This window comes from Drosophila santomea, chromosome 3L (genome assembly GCF_016746245.2).
Source record: "Drosophila santomea strain STO CAGO 1482 chromosome 3L, Prin_Dsan_1.1, whole genome shotgun sequence".
NCBI classification, from domain to species: domain Eukaryota; kingdom Metazoa; phylum Arthropoda; class Insecta; order Diptera; family Drosophilidae; genus Drosophila; species Drosophila santomea.
Window position 1 is genome coordinate 22372734 of NC_053018.2, and position 20576 is coordinate 22393309.

At 42.8% G+C, this 20576-nt stretch overlaps 1 protein-coding gene across 1 annotated transcript in view; it reads left to right on the forward strand.

Moving 5' to 3' along the window:
• LOC120448886 (MOXD1 homolog 2) overlaps nucleotides 1-20576 on the forward strand; it is a 111215-nt gene that overhangs the window by 30094 nt on the left and 60545 nt on the right. The window contains exon 2 of the mRNA XM_039631102.2: nucleotides 18124-18949. Within this exon, the coding sequence (XP_039487036.1) occupies nucleotides 18416-18949 (534 nt within the window). The 5' untranslated portion in view covers nucleotides 18124-18415. The remainder of the gene's footprint in view (nucleotides 1-18123; nucleotides 18950-20576) is intronic.

Here is a 20576-nt window from a genome sequence, read left to right on the forward strand (position 1 = left end):
ATCATTGAGCTGCCTTGGCATTTTTTGCTTGATAAATATTCCTTTCCCTTCTGGTGATTCAACTCCAAGTCGCTGGTCGTCGTCGTCCTGGCCTTTCGCACACATATATATAATTTTTTGCTGTACATATATATTTGATGCGTCGTTCTGCTTTTATCATCATCATCATCACTCGGTGAGTTTTCTCGTTTTTATAAAATTTATGCGCAAAAATCCCTACTCCGTCTGCAATTTATTGCATTTTTGTAAGTCGACCGATTTGAAAAATGCCACCGGCATCAAAAGCGACCAAAAAATAAAAACAACGAGGGGAAACAAATAACATTTTTGCTGATTTTAATGTTTTGTCAATGTCCCTACAGCCCTCGCTTTGACCCTCCGCCCAAAACGGGGCCCTGCCTTTGTTATTGCTGTTGATTTGTTAATAAACAATTTTTATGTCCTGCCCGGCCATCGGCATATAAAAAGCTCACACGAACGACAACTTTTATGCCTGTGGGGTAAGCTTACTTATTGATACCCTGTTAAGGGTATTTTATGAGGCTTTCTTTTGTTTTAAATCACGAGAAATTATTTAAGAAAATAAATAAATTGGTAGATCTCTGAAAATTAATTGTTGGAAAAAAGCATGAGGTGAAAGGTTATTTTGTTTGTTTATACCAATGTTTACTAGAAGCTTACTATCTTTTAACAGATTAACACGATTTTTTTTTAGGGTGGCTTTTGTCCGCCCTAAGGTCATATATATAGTCTATGCCTTCTAGGGCTCCCGGGTTTTTCCCACCATATAATATGGATAACTTGTGGCCCGAGCTTAGCTGACTGCGAGCACAACAGATGTTGCATTTTCCACTTTCCCCTTGGTAGTAGCTGAAGCTTGAGGAGCTGGAGCATGTGGCACCTTGAGATGGAGGAATCGAGGCTGACTTTGAGGCTGGGCCCGGGGCTTTCTTGTTCGGCTGCTGGCTTTTAACTGACGGCCATACATCTTTCCACGCTCCCTTGTCCCGATTCGGTTCGGTTCGGTCTGAGGTTCGGTCTTAGACCATTTCTTATACAAGTCACAGTTCTATAATTTCTCGATTTATTTTCGCCAGCGACAGCTTGTGTTTTGTCCTTGTTTTCCAGCTCTGTCGCTCTTGCTGCCTCTCTCAGCTGCCAGGGACAATCCAAACATTATTCAAAGTCAAACTTCATTCGCGCTCACACTCACACATGCGTGTAGGCAAATTTTTAACCACATTATTTATTTACTGTTTGCTCAGTCTAGGCACTTTGCTCCCGCCAAACCCCCCATGTAAATATGTTGCACACTTCTGTGCACGCAGTTGTTATTTAGATTGTTTTTCTGCTGCTGCCGGTTGTGCTGCCTTATTTTAGTATTTGTATCAGCCACAATTTATCAGGGACCATAACAAAAGGCGCCGAGTTGGCTGCCAAAACCCGAAATCAAAAACCAAAAAGTGCACGCCAAACTGCTCCCCCTCGTCGTGCCCTGCTGCTGCTCCTGGATTTTTATTATAACGCGACACATTTTCTAACTCGACAAATAATAATTTCACCGTGGCATACAGCAAATATAAATTTCATGCTCTGAATATTGTTGAAATGAAAAACCATACAAAATTGCCAATCGTAGAGAAGTGATGGGGAATATTATTTGCCATAAACAAAGAAAATTAAGAAATTTGGTCATAAACAGGTTTCAGTTACTGATGGAATAGGCCATCCTAAAAGGCCATGGCTAATGTTAAGAAAAGTAAAAACATATTAAGGATCAAAAATTGGTTCCATTTAAAAATTTAAAGGATCGTTAAAGATACCAAGTCCTTTTTCTAATTTGTACAACATTTTCTCTTAAATATATACATTTTAGAAGGACTTTATATTAATAGTAGTCAAACGAGTTACTGGACTATACCCACGAACAACGTCAAAATCTAGCTTATTGGCTACACAAGCTCCAATTGTTGTTTTGGCATATTTTATGATTGTTTATCATTTATACGCTTTTTTGAACCGATTTCCACTCACACATATACTGCCAGTCAGACACTTACAGAATAAAAACAAAGAGGAAAAGTCTATAAATTAAATAAATTGTAAAATATGACTGCAAAGGGTTGCCGGGTTAGCATGAGGGGATCTCTGGGGCGAGGGGAGCGAGAAAGAAGTCTGCTTGGTATTTTATTAAATTAAATACTTCACTGCAATAAAGATTATCAGTTGGCAAAGGCAGGAATGATAGAGCAAATAGACAAATAGGCCAGGCGACGACTCACTGACTTCTCAAACAGAGATGGGGTGTACTGGGTAATGTTTGAAGGGGCGATTGGGGCACTGGGTACAGCATCACTTACTCACATACTCTTACATGAGCGTTAACATTGTAAGCAGACCATATAAATGTAAATGAACTTTCCTGATGCCGTTTCCGCTTTCTCTAGTCTGCATAGCATTTCCTGTCACACACACACACACACACACACACACACGCAAGCATTTACGCATACAGGCCCAGCTAGGCAACCATTTTTTGGTGATGCATGGTTTTCATGCCACCCACTCCTCACACAGCCTCGCCACTTTGCATGCGACTCTTATTCAGTTCCGTTTTTATTTGCTCAAACAATATTCGACATAGTAATTTTATGCTTCGACTGCGGAACACATAAAATTATCTTTTGAATAAATAAAGATAAGAGGAAAACACACACACACACTGGCAATGGGGATGTGGATGTATGTACATGCTGGTAGAAAGAGAGAACATTACGTACATTGACATAGACATAGAGTAAATGTTCACATTTTAATGTTTTATTCAAAAGGAAACATTCAGAGACGAAGATGCAAATTAAAATATCATTCAATGCTGGCAATTTAATATATTATTTTTGATAAATGAATACGGTACTGCCATCAGCAGAGAAATGCTTTCCCATTAACATATGCATAAGAGTGTGTGTACAAAGTATCTAGAACGTTCATTCGCTCAGTCGCAGGCGGTCTAAATCGTTAGAGCCTGGTTAGAGACACCTAGGCAGATAAATCTTGTGTCTTACGCTTGGCCAAATATATTTCTAGCTCTGTATAATTCTTTGTTACATCTCATATTTAAATTTTGGACTTGTATTGTTTTTGCCGAAACATTTTTGCACTTTTCGGGTTTTGCTTGCGGATTAGGGCATGCTGGAAAATGAAAAGTATTTGTGGACCTGGCTACATGGTTTTTCGGTCATTTTGTTTGTGCTTTCCAGTTTTGGTAGACACAATAGCACACACATGTTTAGGGTTATGATTTTGGACAATGTAAATCGGCTTAATGATTGAAAGTGGTTCCTGAGGTTATTTCCACACAAAGGCTCCTTATCGGTATAAAAATGTTAAGTGTTTTTTTCAAAAGGTTGTCATTCCGCTCTCCTTGTTTCTCCGTGGCTTAAGCTTAAAATTTATTTATTGAAAAGATTTGTCAAGCTTTCCTGTGCATTCGTCAAACGGTATCAATAAATCTTTTAGTCTCAGTAGGTTGAATCCCTTCCCACTTACATAGTCATATTAATTGAACTTTTATGCAACCCCACTCAAAATATATTCGCCTGGTCACGAAAAATGTCGGATGTCATGGGAATCGGCATTAGGCCTGTTTTCCCTAGCCCAGAAACACGACTACTTATGTATGTATCATATGTACATATGTAGATGTATCAGTTGCCATTTTTGTATCACTTCGTGGTCGGACAGTCAATTCGTTTATTTTTCATTTTTCACCTTTTCCGTTTAAACTTTCACATGTCGCGTGTAGTTGTAGTTAGCCTCGCTTGTTGTTGTAAATTCCATGTAAATTAATTAAACTCGCTGGCCATGCCACAAAAATACAACAAATTGCCAGGAGCATCTGTGATGAGACCGACTCGCCTCGGTTTTGGTTTGAATGGAGAATGGATGGAGAGCAGATGGCAGGTAGCGGAGAGCCTCCATAGCGTAAAAATTATATATTGCATGTCAAAGGGCAGACAATGTGCCCGCAAGGGGTCAGGGGGCGGGTTGTGGCATGAGGGTGCCACTTAATATTTTTTCATGTGCCACAAATCGACCGCACGACTATCGGAGGCCGCCGCTGGACTTCGCCAAAGGACACGAAGGATACGCACAGGTGCGCGACAACAATTAACGAAAATTTATTCAATTTACGCACCGCCCCTTTGACGCACCGATCAGATATTTATGGAGATATCGAATTTTTTAATAATAAATGCACTTTTAATATTAAGTTTTCGCCGCTCTTTTACTGGGCCCGCTATTAAAATAAATAAATTAATCAGCGCAGTTTTCAAATTGCTTCAATGAGCGACCAAGTTCTCATTTCGATTTTAATTTTAATTAACAATTACCATTCGGCATGGCCTCCATATAATTACCATTCCGAAATGGCCGCCATTTCTCTTTTTTAGCATTACATTTTAAGCGAATACCTTTAAATTATATTGTCCAGTCAGTTATGGTCTGACAGGCGTATCTGTTGCAAATGTTGCAAATTGGGGCTGGGCTGTATGGTTACACCTGACAGACAATTTGCGGTCGTTCCAAACAAACCCCCAATATCCATGGCTAAAACGTTGGAAAGCTTCAATCCGCTGGAATAAGCCCAAATTATCAGACGGCTATAACTTATTGAAAATTATGATAATTGCTCAATTGCTTAATTGAATATGCATAGGGAAATACACCACTTGGTGGCGGGGTCTTGAGAAAGGGCTGAATAACTTCCATTCGCTCACCGCACACCTCATCCGCATTTCGGAAGCCACCACCAGATTGGCCATAACCAACTGACCAGGCCATCCTTCCTTCGCGTCGTACTCCGCTTTTATTATTGATTAAAAGTGTGCAAACGTTTTTGCAGCAATTTCGTTTTTAAAACCACTTTTCGATTTCGATTGGCGTCTGGCAAGGATTTTAAGTTTGTTTTTTGCATGGACATCACGTATTCAATCAATTGCAACGACTATGATTCGAGGCGCCTCGTACAGCGGGTGGTGCAGTGCTGAACTGCGCTTATTTCGGTTGACCCATTTTGCCAATTGGCCAAAAATGTCTGCAACGTTCCCGAATGCATCTTTTGAGGCCATTTCCCGGCTTCGTCAAAGCCGGCAGGGCAATGGCCAAAAATTAAAATACGAGAGGTTGCCAGGCCAGCACAGAACCGAATGGAGTAGCAGCTGGGTAGAAGGGAGGAATGGAGCAGGCCAAAAGCTGCAGCTGATTGCAGATTGGTTTAGACAGGAATCCGCACGAGCACACACATGCACAGATGTTGGGGAAACCTCTCTGTTGTCCGCTCTGCCTCTTCGGGTGTTGACATTTATGTCCAATGCAGATTTTTCCATAGACGGCCAACGCCACACTTCCCAACCACTCGTCCTCTTGCCGATTTGGCCCCAGCCGGGGCAACAATAAAATTTGCCACTGTGACGGCACACAAACAGGACGTGCGGTCAGAGGGGCAGGGAATCGGGCAGCATGAACTCCTTGTTAAACAGGCCAAAGTCCCAGTCACTCCTGGTTGGTGGTCGAACAATGTAAACGCTTCGTGCTGTTACAGGACTTGTTATAATTTCATACTCCCAGGATCAAGGGCAGCTCCGATAGCGGGTATATGCGTTGATTGATTTTTTTTCTACAAATTATACGTACTGATAACATATCAGTTTCTTTACGATCAATGACGAAATAAAATTTGGCATGTAGACTATGTTTATTTTCTGAGAGTAGTTCGACAGCAAGAAGTCTAATGACTTTAGGTAATAACAATTCTTCCGCGATTGTAATAAATTGCATTTAATCACTATTGCATTTAATAGTTTACAAAAAGGTAAAGAGTACCGACTATCTGATACCCGTTACTCAGCTAGTAGAAGTGCGAAGGAGAAATTGCAACACTGACACTTGGACGGTTTGTTTACGTTAGTGGGGGAGTGGCAAAAGTTTTTCTGTAATTATAATACCCTTTACGAGTAACGGGTATTATAATTGATATATTTTCCCAAGACGATAAGATATTTGATATATTTTCCCAAGACGATAAGATATTTGACTGCAAAAAAACTTCGTATTCCAATAACTTAAACGTCTTAAATGTCTGCCCCAGGTAAACCAGTTGTCGATCCCCTCGGCCCTCATAATCCCTCCCACTTATGGTAAGCAAGTTGTTTAGGCTGCCGCCCACTGCATTCTTCCCCAAGGATGCCCGTCGAACCCACTCCCTGTGCACATTAGTAAAAATCATAGCATACTGCGGGGCGCTGGGTTTTGAGCGCTGTGCAGGAAAATTTATTGAGCAAAGTTGCTGAGCTGATGTATTGCCTGGTAGGCAGGCATCCGACGAGATGGGCGGTTCGGTGTGGGGCGTGACATGCGGAAGCGGGCTGACAGTTGGCATACTTTATCATCGGCGGAGCAACGACGACGCTGGGGGGAAGCCAAAGTATGTAGCAAGTAGGATGCAGGATCAAACCACAAAATCCAAACTGATGCACAAAAATAAAAAGGAAAAATAAAAAAACTGAGAAAAGACCGAGCAACCAGCGACTACACACACAGTTGAGCTCCCTTTCCATATGTGTGCATTATTGGGGATTGCATGGTTGTGGCCAGTGGGTGGCAAAGGACTTTAAACGGAACTTGCCGCTTCGCTATGCGCTTGTATTGCTTTTTGAGCTATTGTGGCATTCCCCACTTGTCCCATGGTCGCCCCATCTCTCTTCCTCTCCTCTTTGTTCTGTTTAAAAAGTTTAATGCTCGTCACGAGAGAAATTTATTGCACTCCGGTGTTCAAAGCTTTTATCCTTTTTATACACCACGACTAGCCATATATGACAAGGGTATACGAGCACCATAAGCCATGCCTTACGTATCAGAAGAGTATTGCAAACAAATCGGATGGATTTAACACAATTAAGTGCAGGAGATCAACTGATCTGGTTAAATTACTAAAGCTCAACTATAGTACATGGGTTCTTTGTTTTTCTAACTAGACAGTCGTACACACAGATCTAGATTATATTCGTGGTAGCATTATTGCTATAATTAAATTCTTTCCAAGCAAAAAAGCCGTCAAGCCTAAAATGCTAATGCTGTTATAAAAACCGTGACTTAACCGTTAAAGTCACAAGATTATATGTACTACAAGACCATTATAACCGCATAGCCTATTTCAGCTCTCCAATAAAAAATTACATTCTGTGTGGTATCCTTTAGTCCGTACCTTTTTATATACAGCAGTCCTCGTTGTTATCATTTTATTTTATTTTTGGTGGAGTGCCGCCCCCTGTCCATCACTTACATTTCGGACTCGGACTGTGCCTGAAAAACGGATGTGATTTATTTGGTAATGCTAATGATGTTTTTGCTGCAGACGCCGCCTCCTGTCGCTCAGTTTAGTCTCTTCTCGGCCCACAGTCCCTTTAGCCAGTTTATTTGAGCAATTTTTATCGCATGTGAAGCAAAGGCAGCAACAACTAAAAGCAGCAGATGGAAAAAGTAAAACAAAAATGAACAAGAGCGAAAACCTGCCGAAAGTTTTTCGACTGGCAACAACAAAAAAGCTTTGCGGAAAATGCTTACATTTCGTTTTCAATGTGAAAACGGAGCACTGGGAAACTGTAAACATTTTCCATTTATCTTGCGTGGCCAATAAATCGCTTTTGTGTCCCGTCCCTTGTATTTGCCGCTGGCAAGGTAGTTGAAGTTAATTTTTTAAATGAGCCAAAGATTTCCTCTATATCGGCTATATTTATGTGGCCTCTCCTCGTCCGCCTGTGTTCACAAACCAGAGATATTCAATGTCTTGTCACTGCCTTTGACAGCCCCCATTCGATGGCATTCGAAAGCGATCCAAGGGCTTTGTGCTTTAATTGTCTAGCTTAGCGTTTTGGTTTATTACACAGACTTAGTCGACATTGAGCTTTATTAATTGTTTGCCCAGCACTTTTCCCTCTCGACCCCCATGTTTGTCATGACTCCATGTCACCAGCAGTCAAGCCAGCTGGAATAGCTGACCCACAAGGCTATGTTAGGGGACAAGATCAGAACGAGGGGAGGGGTCAAAAAGTCCTGCCAAACGGTTTTGCAAACGTCGAGACCGCCATGGAGGTTAATCGCATATGATGACATTAGATCGGACAAGTTATTACGAGCGGGGGAATACGATGCCCCTTAACCGTTGAGATAACAGAGCATGGAGATGGAGATAAATTAGTATAATAGCCAATATTAGATAGGATTAAGGGGAACATTAATTTGTATTCTTAAAAAAGCTTAGAAGCCCTAATGTCGAGCCAGATTAGAGTTTAGCTCCCCTCCAATTATATTTTCCAGCAGCGTTCAAGCACCTCCCTAATTTAATCCAATGCCACAATTGTTTTTATTATTTGCCAACCCTTTCAACAAGTGACTTGCTTTTCCATCATCAAGCTAAACTCACCCAGGGGACCAACTCCCATCTCCCAGATGTTGTCATATTGGTTAAGCCAACTGAGCTGTTATCCAACAAAAGCCACAGTTTTCAAGCTACATTTGCTCCATTCGAGCCCTCTTCTCCTGCTGAGCATGACATTGAAGAAAACGCTAAGGGGCCTTGGAGGGATGGATGAGTGGGTGGTTTGAAGGCTGCTTGATGGCGTCTCCGCTTGTGGCAGGGACAATTAAAACGGTAACCGAAGCTGTAATCGTACAGAATGTTTACACTCAAATGGCTGCTTTGTGCACATTCTCCCTTGGAATCCCCACCCTGGGAACCTCAAGCCATTTCAAAGGGAAATATCAGGCATTGTCATCCACTTGAGCGGCGTAGCTCTTCGAAAATTAATAATTTATTTGTTTTGTCATTCAACATTGTAAATAATGCAAGAGATTTTCAATAATCTTCTTTGTTAATATTGAAATTAATTTGTTTACAGTTGTGCTACTTAATTAAACAAAGCGGGAGCAGGCACCACACGCATTTCCCGGCCCCAAAAATCCCCATACCCGATTGTTGGTTTACCGCAAGCTCATAAATAACAGCAGGAAGAAGCCAGAGCAGCCGGAGCAAATGGGATAGTGTCGTGCATTTTAAAGCCTTGAAGAGGATTTTGTCCTCTTCAGTTATGCAATAAATTTATCAGCGATACAGGTGGCTCCCTACTTCTCTCCACTTCCTCCCTTAGTGGTCTGCACTGATTTTGTCTCGCCACAAATGAAATATTTATGCCACTTGTCGTACTCCTCCGATGATTGTATTCGGATAATTAATAGCCCGACACATTTAAATAATCATAAAACAAGAGAGAACGCTATAGTCGAGTTCCCCGACTATCTGATACCCGTTACTCAGCTATTTGAAGTGCAAAGGAGAGTCTTTAACACTGACAGTTTTTGGCGGTTTGTGGGCGTTAGAGTGGGCGTGGCAAAAAGTTTTTTGGCAAATAGATAGAAATTTACAAGACTAATACAAAAATGAAAAAATATCAAAACATTTTTCAAAAGTGTGGGCGTAGCAGCTTTGGGCGGTTTGAGGGCGTTAGAGTGGGCGTGGCAAAAAGTTTTTTGGCAAATCGATAGAAATTTACAAGACCAATACAAAAATGAAAAAATATCAAAACATTTTTCAAAACTGTGGGCGTCGTAGCTCTGGGCGGTTTGTGGGCGTTAGAGTGGGCGTGGCAAAAACATTTTTGGCACACCGATAGAAATTTACAAGACTAATACAAAAATGAAAAAATATCAAAACCTTTTTCAAAAGTGTGGGCGTGGCAGTTTTGGGCGGTTTGTGGGCGTTAGAGTGGGCGTGGCAACATGAATCGACAAACTTGCGCTGCGTCTATGTCCCTGGAGTCTGTATACTTAATCTCAACTTTCTAGCTTTTGTAGTTCCTGAGATCTCGACGTTCATACGGACAGACGGACAGACGGACAGACGGACAGACGGACAGACGGACAGACAGACGGACGGACAGACGGACATGGCCAGATCGACTCGGCTACTGATCCTGATCAAGAATATATATACTTTATATGGTCGGAAACGCTTCCTTCTGCCTGTTACATACTTTTCAACGAATCTAGTATACCCTTTTACTCTACGAGTAACGGGTATAAATATATGTTTCTGTTGAGGCCGAAGCAAATTTGTAATAGCAAGGAAGTTGTAAGCGCTCGCCGTAACAAATTAAGTGAGAAACATCAAATTGTGTTCCACTTCTGCCCACACGTCGTCACACGCTCCTCCCGTGGATTCTTCTCTGAAACGCATTTTCCTAGTATGTCCGAAACACATTTATCTATTCATCTGGCATACATATAGGCATCTCGTGGGGAACAAAAAATTAGAACGATTTAGCGACATGGGGAGAAAAAGAGCGGCGATAAAGCCGCTGTGCCGCCTGTCATCATTTATTTTGTCAGTCTAAAAACAATACGAAAACTTATGGCTGCAAACAAGATGCGCGCTCGAAATGTAGATACAAATGAGATGGAATCTGAGATATACTTGGCCCCAATCGCATCGAACATTCAATGCCCTTTTGGTTGACGAAACCCGAAATTCGAAACTTTGCTCTAGGATTTAAATTTATTGGCTCTAGCCATGTTTTTCTTGTCTTTGAATACTAAGCAGTTTATTTTTAAAACTTTAAGTTTTAAATTGTGGAATGTCATTTTCGATATGAAGTGTACAAATCGGTAGTAGTAGTTGTTTTTAATCTGAAAATTAAATTTATATTTATACTACAAAAGAGCAAAGGAATATTGTTCAATTAACGAATCAATTTGAATACATCTTTTGAAATGTATTTCCATTCCTATAATCCCCTCAAAACTACCTACGAAATTAAATATCAGAGTCTATATTTCATTTTTCTTCCCTCCCATTTTGATCTCTGAAAGAGCAATCACATCTTGGACACAAGGTTTCCTTTCCTTAATCCATTTCCTTGTGCCATAATTCCATTTTTCACGATGATAACACGGACCAGACAAAAGTCTCTTCACCCAAGCAAAGTGTGTTCCCAGGAATCTATTGTCGGAAGACGGTCCTTTATGCCAGTGGGTCCATTCTTTCATTCTTCTTGGCGAGCAGGGCGAGCCTTTCAGCCCGGTTAACAAAGTCATCAGGCTGGTCGGAGAGGCCCCTTTGGCAGGGTATCAAAGAGATGTGGCTGGATATCGGAGGTAACGAAAGCGCAGGCAACGCCTCCCCGCTGCCTCTTAATGATGTGTGCTGCTGCAGAGTCTTTCTTCTTTTTTCCGGTTTTTGCTTTAGTCATCATTGTCGTCTGCACCTACACACACGCACACTCAAGTCATTAAGTGTTAATTTAATGGCCAGGAGATCTTTGTCACAGATAACAAAATGCATGCAAGAGACTTCAGTTCTTTTCGGTATGGCCGAGTTGGGTTGGATTCTGTTCGGCTAGGGAGTTCTCTGTTTTTGAGGTCCTATCAGCCAGTTGGCATCTCTTACAAGTTTTGTGGAAAAAACATTTTCTGTGCGCAGCAGGTGATATATGTGTGTGTCTGCTTATGGAAACAACAAGCGGCCAATACGAATACCAAGACCAATACTGATGCCTCACAGCCCTCCTGGTCATATGATATTTGTGTTGTCGGTTTGTTAACGCTGACAGACAATTAAGTGTTTGCTTTATGTTTATTGGAATGGACTTTGGTGGGGACTTTGGAGCTGCGAGCTTCGTTTCTCCTTAGCGAATTGATTGATGGCGCTGGCTTAAAGAGTTGTCTCAGGTTACCTGCCATCAAATATTTGCTACTTGGTGCAATAAGAGGTCCAAAACTAACAGCCTACAAGATGCGGATTCCGGAATCTGGATCTGCTCTGGCTAGATGACGTAACGGAACGGAAACTTTTTAATTAAAATTCGAAAAATTAATTAAATATTTTCTGTGACGTCGTTGAAAACAACAAGAAGAAGACCAAGTAAGGGAGTACGACGGCGTTGACGATGACGACTTTGAGATTAAATTTCCTACCTTCATACCTACCGAAAATGCAAAAGGCAGCCCCAGACAAAGGGGTCCGCGGGGGGTTGTTGGGAAGGAGGGGAAATGGAGAGCGTTGAAAAGTTTCACTCTGCCAAAATAAAAAACAAGCAGAAAAGCAAAAGAATTTCCCAGGCAGGAGGCAGCAAAAACGGCAACAATATCAAGTGCAAAATGAGAAAATTCACTTGCCTGGTTCAAAAAAACACAACTACGAGATGTTATGGGAGTAGCGGGGAGTAGTTGTAACGGGGTCCCGACTTATAGCAATAGACAGAAACAAAAGAAAGTTACCGGCCTGGGAATAGAAAAGAAACGTTCGGCTCGGAGTGCTGGAGAAAAGTGAACGGAGTTTCGCAATTGCAGAATGAGTAAGAGCTGAGAGAAGAGGCAAATTTTATGATGCGCAGCTGATAAGCCAAAAAGATGACACACAGCCAGCAGAAGTAGCTAGAAGTAGTGGGGCCTGGAAAGGCGACTGGCAGCTTTCTCCAACTATTTGTGTATCCATTGCAAGTAAACAACACAAATAGACCCTGAGTAAACCGAGTTGGATTCTGCAAACAGACGGACTGCGAGATTTGAGTTGCAATTTGCTCTGCATAATCCTGGATACAAAATCGCGACGCCAAAGGTCATCCACCTACCAGGATCGTCAAAATTATCCGTCCAGACCTTTCCAAGCCCATCCAATCAATCATCCATAGAAGAGCTATATTTGTAGATAGAACCCCTCTCATGACGTATTTAAATATGCCCTTTGATAAGATGGATATCCCCCGGCGCAGATACTTTTGGATTCAGATACTTCGATTTAAAGTTGGATTTTTTTACGACTTTTGTTTGCCTTTCGTTAGAGCCAACTCAAAAGATAACCAGAGCTTGTCAACTTGTATCAGTGTGTGTGCTTTTATATATCCCTGCATTTAATCCAATTGCACCAAAGTATAACTTTTTATAACTATGCCGACAAGCCAATTATGCCAGAGTAAATAGCCATCTCCACCCAGCACCAGTTGAAAATTTTAAAAACTTAAACAACGCTGACATATTTCCCCAGATGCCTTCAAACTTCCATGCCAAAGTGGTGAAAAGACCGAGCTCGGGAGGAGCTATACAAAAATGTTATGTCAACGCAGCTCTGAGGCCGACAGCCCACTTTCCCCCTTTTCACCGCTTTGATGGCAAGAAAACCTTTTTTCATTTCGTGTTTAATGAAAAATGTCAAATAAAAGTGCCCAAAACAGAGAACGTCAGCAAAGTGCAAAAAGCTTTGTGCAATAGTTTGCAGGTGAAACGAGGCAGGAGGTGCAGAATGCCAATAAAAAGCACACGGGCATGGCGGGGACTCAACTCTTTTCGGCACACTAATTACTATTTATTCGAAACGAAAATTGCTAACGAGCAAAGGATATTACCAGGGCCATAGTAATCAACAGGCAGCAGGGCGCTGAACATGGCCAAGCAGACATCCAATAGAAGGAATTATTATTTTTTACGATTATTTAAATTACGCTGGTGTTGGAGCTGGAGCTGGAGCCGAAGAAGCCAAGGCAGAAACTGCTGGAATGTCGGTGCAATTTACACAAGGCAGAGGCACTTCACTAATAGTTTTCATCAGTAGTCTGGCACACTCACAGTGGGCTAAGTCTCGGATCGGGCCTCCTCAAAGGCCTCTGTCCGAATAAACCCTAATTATGATAAGCTTCTCATTTTCGACCCACTGTACCAGTGGTGGTAGCAAGGCAAAAGAAGCCTGCAGCTTTTAGTGCAATTGGCTGCCAGCTTGTTTAATGATCTTTAAATACGAAGACGACACACGATGGACACAGAAGCCTTGGGTCAGAGGCGCAGTTTTGATTCAAACCGCTCTTGACCAGGCCTTAATAAATGAGAACAGGTAGTTCCTCCTCATCCTCCTCTCTCCCCTCGCGAAAAACTCCACTCAACTTAAGTCGAGCTCGGCACAGACTTGTTTTTTCTACCGCCTCTGTTGCCGGGGGCCAAGTGCTTTGGACTCACTCTAATTAGTCAATTTTTTTACTCAATTAAATCTGCAAGGCGGCGAGCGGAGGAAGTGGACCCGATGGGCAGAAGGGTAGATGGGCTGATGGGCTGATGGGTCGGCAGAAGAGCCACTCGAGTAAGCAAATGATGTGCAGTAATTAGTGGAGTCCCAGTGCATCTGTACAAACGTGCATACCCACATAATTCCAGTTTGACTTGTCTCAGAAAACCTGGCTCCGTTGACGATAAATAATAATTTTTTCCCCACCGCAGCGCCGGCACTGGCAATTTTCGCTGGCAGGCTGCAAGGATGACAGGTGCAGTGACAACCACACATGAACATGCACGCAGATACACGTTCTCACAGATACAGACGCAGATGCGCTCTCATGAATACCCAGATACTCGGCTGCAAGTACAACAACTTACATGTCATACAAGTTGCCTCGTACATTTATAATCAAGCTGCGGCAACCGCAGAACTCTGGAATCGACAACAACCACGAGAACGCACGGCATGGCTGCTGTTGTTATTGATGTTGCAGTTATTGTAGTTGTTGCTGCCACATGATGGAGCATCTTGGACGATGACGAAGGCCCAGTAGCATACCGTGTACATGCCGCTTGTATCTGCTAAATGAAAACATACATGGGGGGATTCCGGGCCATGAGCTAAGCAAAGAAATTGCCACAAAATGCACACTGGGATGCGATTAGAAGGTATCGAAATGAGCCAACAATTACAAATTACTAATGGTGGTGAGTGAGCATTCCAATTGGAGAGAGCTATTAAAATGTGAAAGCATTCTATTACTCCCAAAAGTGGAAGGTGAAAGGAACAGCAGTTCGCACAAATCAGAACCCACCGTTATTAATGATGTGAGAAATGAAGAGGGCAGGAATGGCCTGTGATTGCGCCAATGAGTTGGCTAAATATTGTAATTAGAATCGAATCAATTAAGGGAAAGGAATACCCAGATTGACGGCAGCCATAAAAACAATTTGTACGGCATCGAACTTCCCAGTGGGTATGACCTTGATGGCTAAAAAAATCATTTATTATTCCGTAAACATCGACAGCTTAGAACAATAGATCGGCTTACCTTTAATGAAATGGTTTGGTTGGATTGCCTATAATAGTTGAAGTTCACATGCGCGATTTGTGTAAAGCTGATGTTGTTCTGTTGAATTTAGAATCAATCTTCAAGGGATCGAAAAGAGTTGGTTTTATTCAAAGCATTAGATGGCTAATTTTTCAACTCAGGGTTGGAATCAATGTGAGGTTGGTCTATTGCAACCACCTTAGGACGCCCTGAGACCTCTTCCATGTGGTCTTGCCCCACTGTGGCCATGGCAAAACATCCTCATCAATGTCGTTGTCCGTCCGCCGGAGAACAGAAGCAGCCACAGACCAGATCTGGGGCCACAGCCTCCCCTGCTGTAGAACTACCCGCTCCCTTTACAAATCGTGCAATGATGAAACCCATTGGACAAAGTCTTTGACTTGTATTCATTTTTTCCAGCTTTTCTTTCGCTCTTTCTCCCATCCGTTTTTTCCGCTTCTGTTGGCTCTTTTTTCTGTGTCGCGCGGCGCTTGGGAAGGCTTTTATATGCCTCATTCAGTTGCATATTTTTGCTCTCTCGTCAGATGGAAATAGAGGTGGGCTTGAGAATAGAGGGGACGGGACGACAGGGAGCCGGCTCTGTCCGTTTTGTCTGGGTTTTTGTGTAAAAGCGACTAATGTGTCTACGGAAGCCATTTCGTGCCTTTTAGAACCAGTTGCCGGAGCAATCTTGGAGTTTGTGTTTGTTTTGCTTTTGGCGTAGTAATAATATTATACGAGCGGCCGGGCGAAGTACTTGTGCTTATAAATGTCGTCTGGAGATGGTGGAATCTCCAGCCGGAAATGATCGATACTCGGACAAGGAGGAGCTCACGATGCCATCGCTGGCTCTGTCGAGGCCCACTTGTACTTATGAATGTCGTCTTGGTCTTGGGCAACATGCTGTGTAGCCTGGCAGAAGGAGGAACCTGCTGGACCTGCCTCCCTCCAGGCTAAATTGGCTTGAATTTTACGGCAGCAGCAGAGACGGCCAGAGCAACAATCATGATGATGAGGACGATTGGCCTTGCCCGGGCTCGGCCTGTATTTAAGAGACATCATTCATCTGACCGCCCCATCAACGACAGTCGAAGTCTGCAGACTGCAAACTCTGCCTGGCAATGACGACCACGATGATGATAATGATGAAGACAGCAATAATAATAACAAACAGCAAGAGCTACAGCAAAAACAGGGAACCCTGTTGCCCTGTGTTGTACACAGTACAAGTCCGCATAATTATAATCAACATCATTTAACGTTGCCGGCCGTCACTCAGCGCCATCGAGAAGATGAAGCAAGAGAGCCCCATCAAGCTCATTGTTGTGTATACTTTGGATACATATTTGATAACGGCGGAGGCCTTGTTGGGAAGGAAGTGAAACATAAAAGTCACCTATAAATATACCATAGAATTCTGCTAGAATATTGCGGCTGTATCTTTGAGATACATTTGTCGAATAGCAGGAACTTCCTAATATTACTTTTATTGGTCAACATTAGGAAGAGATTGTTATGGCGGCAATATCTTGCTGAGATATTCAATTTTCCCAATGGCATATCCCATAAGATAATCAAAACGGTAGAACTATCTGGCAAGTGAGTGAGAGCATTTCATATTCGGAATGGGGGAAAAGCTTTCTCGTCCTTAAAATTATTCTCCGCTTGGGTCTTTACAATTCTGTTTGTCGGCCTGGCGTTTGTTGACCTTTGTCAACTTTGAACACGCCACTAAGCACTTGGAATTAGCGCAAATACATTTTAGTATCCACGAAATACGCACTCACACAGCTGCGGAGGTGTCTATGAGTCGTGTCGAGCCAGCGGAAGTTGGCTATTTATAACAAATTACCAACCATTTGACATTTACCCAAAACGCCGACGTCAAATTGAAGATTTGTGTAAGAGAGTGTTTGCTGAACAAGGGCGACTGGGAGAGCACTTTTGGCATGTAATCAAATGTAACCGCACACCAAATATGCGCAGACAGCTGCGATGGCAACGGAAGAGGGTCTCAAGAGTAGGACAACTGGTGGTATACGGATGGACTAGACGACGGCAATGCGCTTGCGGTTCGCCTGGCTAAGTCGCGGCGATTTAATACAATAAATCCCATTCCTCGCCCTAGTCTGGCCTCGCCCCACATGGCTTCATAACTAACTGAGGGATAGAGGAATAGACGGCCGGACAGAATTACGGACAAACGGACAGCTATTTGACTCGGGTTCAGCTCTGGGCGACCTTCTTCATTAAAATTATGACAAGCTGTAATTATCTTCGATTTGCTTTGACCCAGCCATCACGCACTAATTGCGTGCGAGGTAGAGGGAGAGGGGAAAGGCGGAATTAGTCATTCTAATACACAGAAGATGGGGGCATTTGACTCACTTGGTGCGGTTAAGTAAAGAAGGTAAATATTTTAATGCGATTGAAAACTGACTTCCACAGTAGTTTTCATTCATTTAACGTTTTAAGTAAGTTTGGGATATTATATTATATTTGCCATTTTCCTGTTAATGGGATTCCAGTTCTTACATCTCAGTCTTCAGTAGTTATCCCCTTGCCAAATTTAATTTTTCCGCTTACTGGAGTACTTTGAGCAATTTCAACTTCCGACGTACATTGCTGTGAAAACTGCGTGACCAAGCTAATTAACGCTTCAAGGAAAATGTTGACGAACTCCCGACAACAGCAGAAACAACAATGGCGGCAAAAATTAACCGTCAACTTTGTTGTGATGTGTGGATAGATGGATGGATATATGAATGTCTGCGCGGCTTGAGTAGACGAGTATCTGAGTAGATGGGCATGTGTATCCCACAGATACCGGTTCATAATTTATGTAATTATATGCGTTTAAACATTGCAGCACGAAAGAAGACCGAGGGCAGGAATCGAGTTCTTTCAACCATTATAGCCGACAACATATTATAGCAATTATATAACATTTTTTCTGTTTCCTTCCATCTTTCAGGTGGCTTCCGCCCGATCAGGCAGAGCTTAAGCTTTGTTCATCCGCGGCTTTGTTCGTGTGACAAGCGAAACTAATGAGCACAAATCGGAAGCAGGAAGCAGCAACGAAAGTAAAACTGCTTAAGTAAATACTCGTAACTGTGATAAGACCAAAGAAAGCACAGCGGATCACAAGTTGCGTAATTACGAGCCATCGTCCAGTGATTTTGCGCGCAATAAATGTCAACGTGGCAACAAGGAAAGTAATCACAACTATTTGCTAAACCCAAGCACCCAGCAAACCATCTCACAAAATGGCTCACCCACGAAAGGCAGTTGCGCCACCAGCAACACTTCAACTTGCCCCACCAGCTCAAACAGCACAAAGCCCGGCAACAACATTGCTGCGCAGCAGAAGAGCCTCAAGTTCAAGGCGGTCATCGTTAATCAGATGTTTTATATCCTGCCACACGTTCAGCTTGTTTCTGTTGCTCCTCCTTTTGGCCAGCGGAGTCCGGGCTGCCAGCAAGCTGGCCACTCGGAGCAACAAAACATCGGGCCCATCGGCGGCATCGGTAGTCGGAGCCGGAGCCGGAGCCGTAGCCGGAACCGGAACAGCGGCAGCTTCGGCAGCGGCGGCGGCAGCGTCAGGAACACCCATTTGGGATCATGCCATCGATTTGAATGAGGATTTTCGCATACTATGGCAAATCATTAATCAGGATATAACATTTGAAATACAGGCACGTACCCTGGGCTACGTCGGGTTCGGATTCTCGCCCGATGGCAATCTGGCTGGTGCCGATATGGCCATCGGCTGGGTGGACAAGGGTCAAACCTATTTTCAGGTAAGTGAAGCGCAAAATAAAACCCCAGCACAAAGAAAGTTTTTGAGGGTGGGGTTTTGGGCTGGATACGCCTAGATGGGGGCTCTGCGCTCCAAACGATTTTTCATTCCCCGCAGAACGTTTTTATTTTTCCAATGCGTGTGGACGGAAATTAAGGGCAGTCCAGGCCGGCCAACTAAATGAAAAGTTGTCGCCGTAATATCATCCAATTTATTCTCACAAAGCCTCCTTCCCAGGGCAAACATTTTGCGCTGCCTCTGCGTTGATAAATATGTTGTATGAAAAGTACACAAGAAAAACATTTTGCCACTTAACTTGGATTGTAATTAATTTGTGGCAAAAACAAACAGTCCCGCAAAAAAGGTGCGCGAAATGTATATATGTACATGTAGACGGCTTTGCCGGCCGCTTGAATAATGACAAACTCATTTGTGGCGTTGGACAGAAAAGTTTTTGTTTGCACTACATCCGCGCTTCCATAGCTAATGGAATAGTTTTTAGTTTTGCAGTTGTTACTTGATTATATCACTTAATCTAGCCGCTCGGGAGTTATTGTCAGATATTTATTGCCGAGTTATGTAATTTCCCTGGGACGTGCTTTAGGAAATCGAGGTCGCCAACTGATTCGTCATTTTCAAACACGGAATTATAAGAAAGGTATGACACCTAGTTAATTTTGACTAGGTCCCTTTTTAGGGTAGTCCTGTTCACCTTCTGGTGGTTCTGCTTGAACTTCATTCCGATAGTCCACGATTGTAGAAACTAGTAGGGTTAATCATCTTTTAAATTTTTCGTTTTCATTTCTAAGACTCGTAGGAGACGACGTAATTTGGCCAAGGTAATGGGCCACCAGAAAGTGGCAGCACCTTTAGGAATCGAAGTGGGTGACCCTCCAGGAAGAGTAATAGGAGTCGTCACTGCAAAGTGTCTAATGAAATGCGAGTATTGCGTGCTGTGGTTGCGTAGCTCTTCGTTTTCGTTTTCGTTTTCCTTTTTCTGTTCTTTTTTTTCACTCTTGTCCTGACAGGATATGCGTGGGGCAGGAGTGGGCGGTGGTTGGTAGGCCAATTGTACGGCTGACACAAACAGAGAAAGCTTTTTCCTTCCTCGTTGTTGCTGTGTGATTTAATGATTTTCGAGGCAGCCAGTGAAAATGTCACCCACACACTTAGTGATTGTTATTGTTGTTGAATGTTAAATACCAGCCAGATACATTAATATGTCTGTCTACCGCCCACGACCTGCCCCGCCCCCTGCTCGGTCTGCATGTGTGACGGTGTTAATTTCACATCTTGACGTGTCGTTGGTAATTGCGAGTTGCTTCAAACTGTATATACAATATCGTATAATGGGACTCGTGACTGTCACATCACCACCCCGTTTTTTGTGGGTGTAGGTGAGGTCGAGCTTAGCTTTGACTTTTTGTATGGGCGTCGATTTGTGGAGAGGTTAAAATGTTAATTAGAGCTGAAATAGATATGCCGATTTAATATATTAATTAAATGCCACAGGTGCACGACTGTCGGTGAGTGACGAAGGATTCGGCGTCAAAGCCAACTTAAAGGACCACGTCTAGTTCGCACTTGCCTCGCTCTCAGTGTTTTTGTCATGTTTTCCGTCTTCTCTC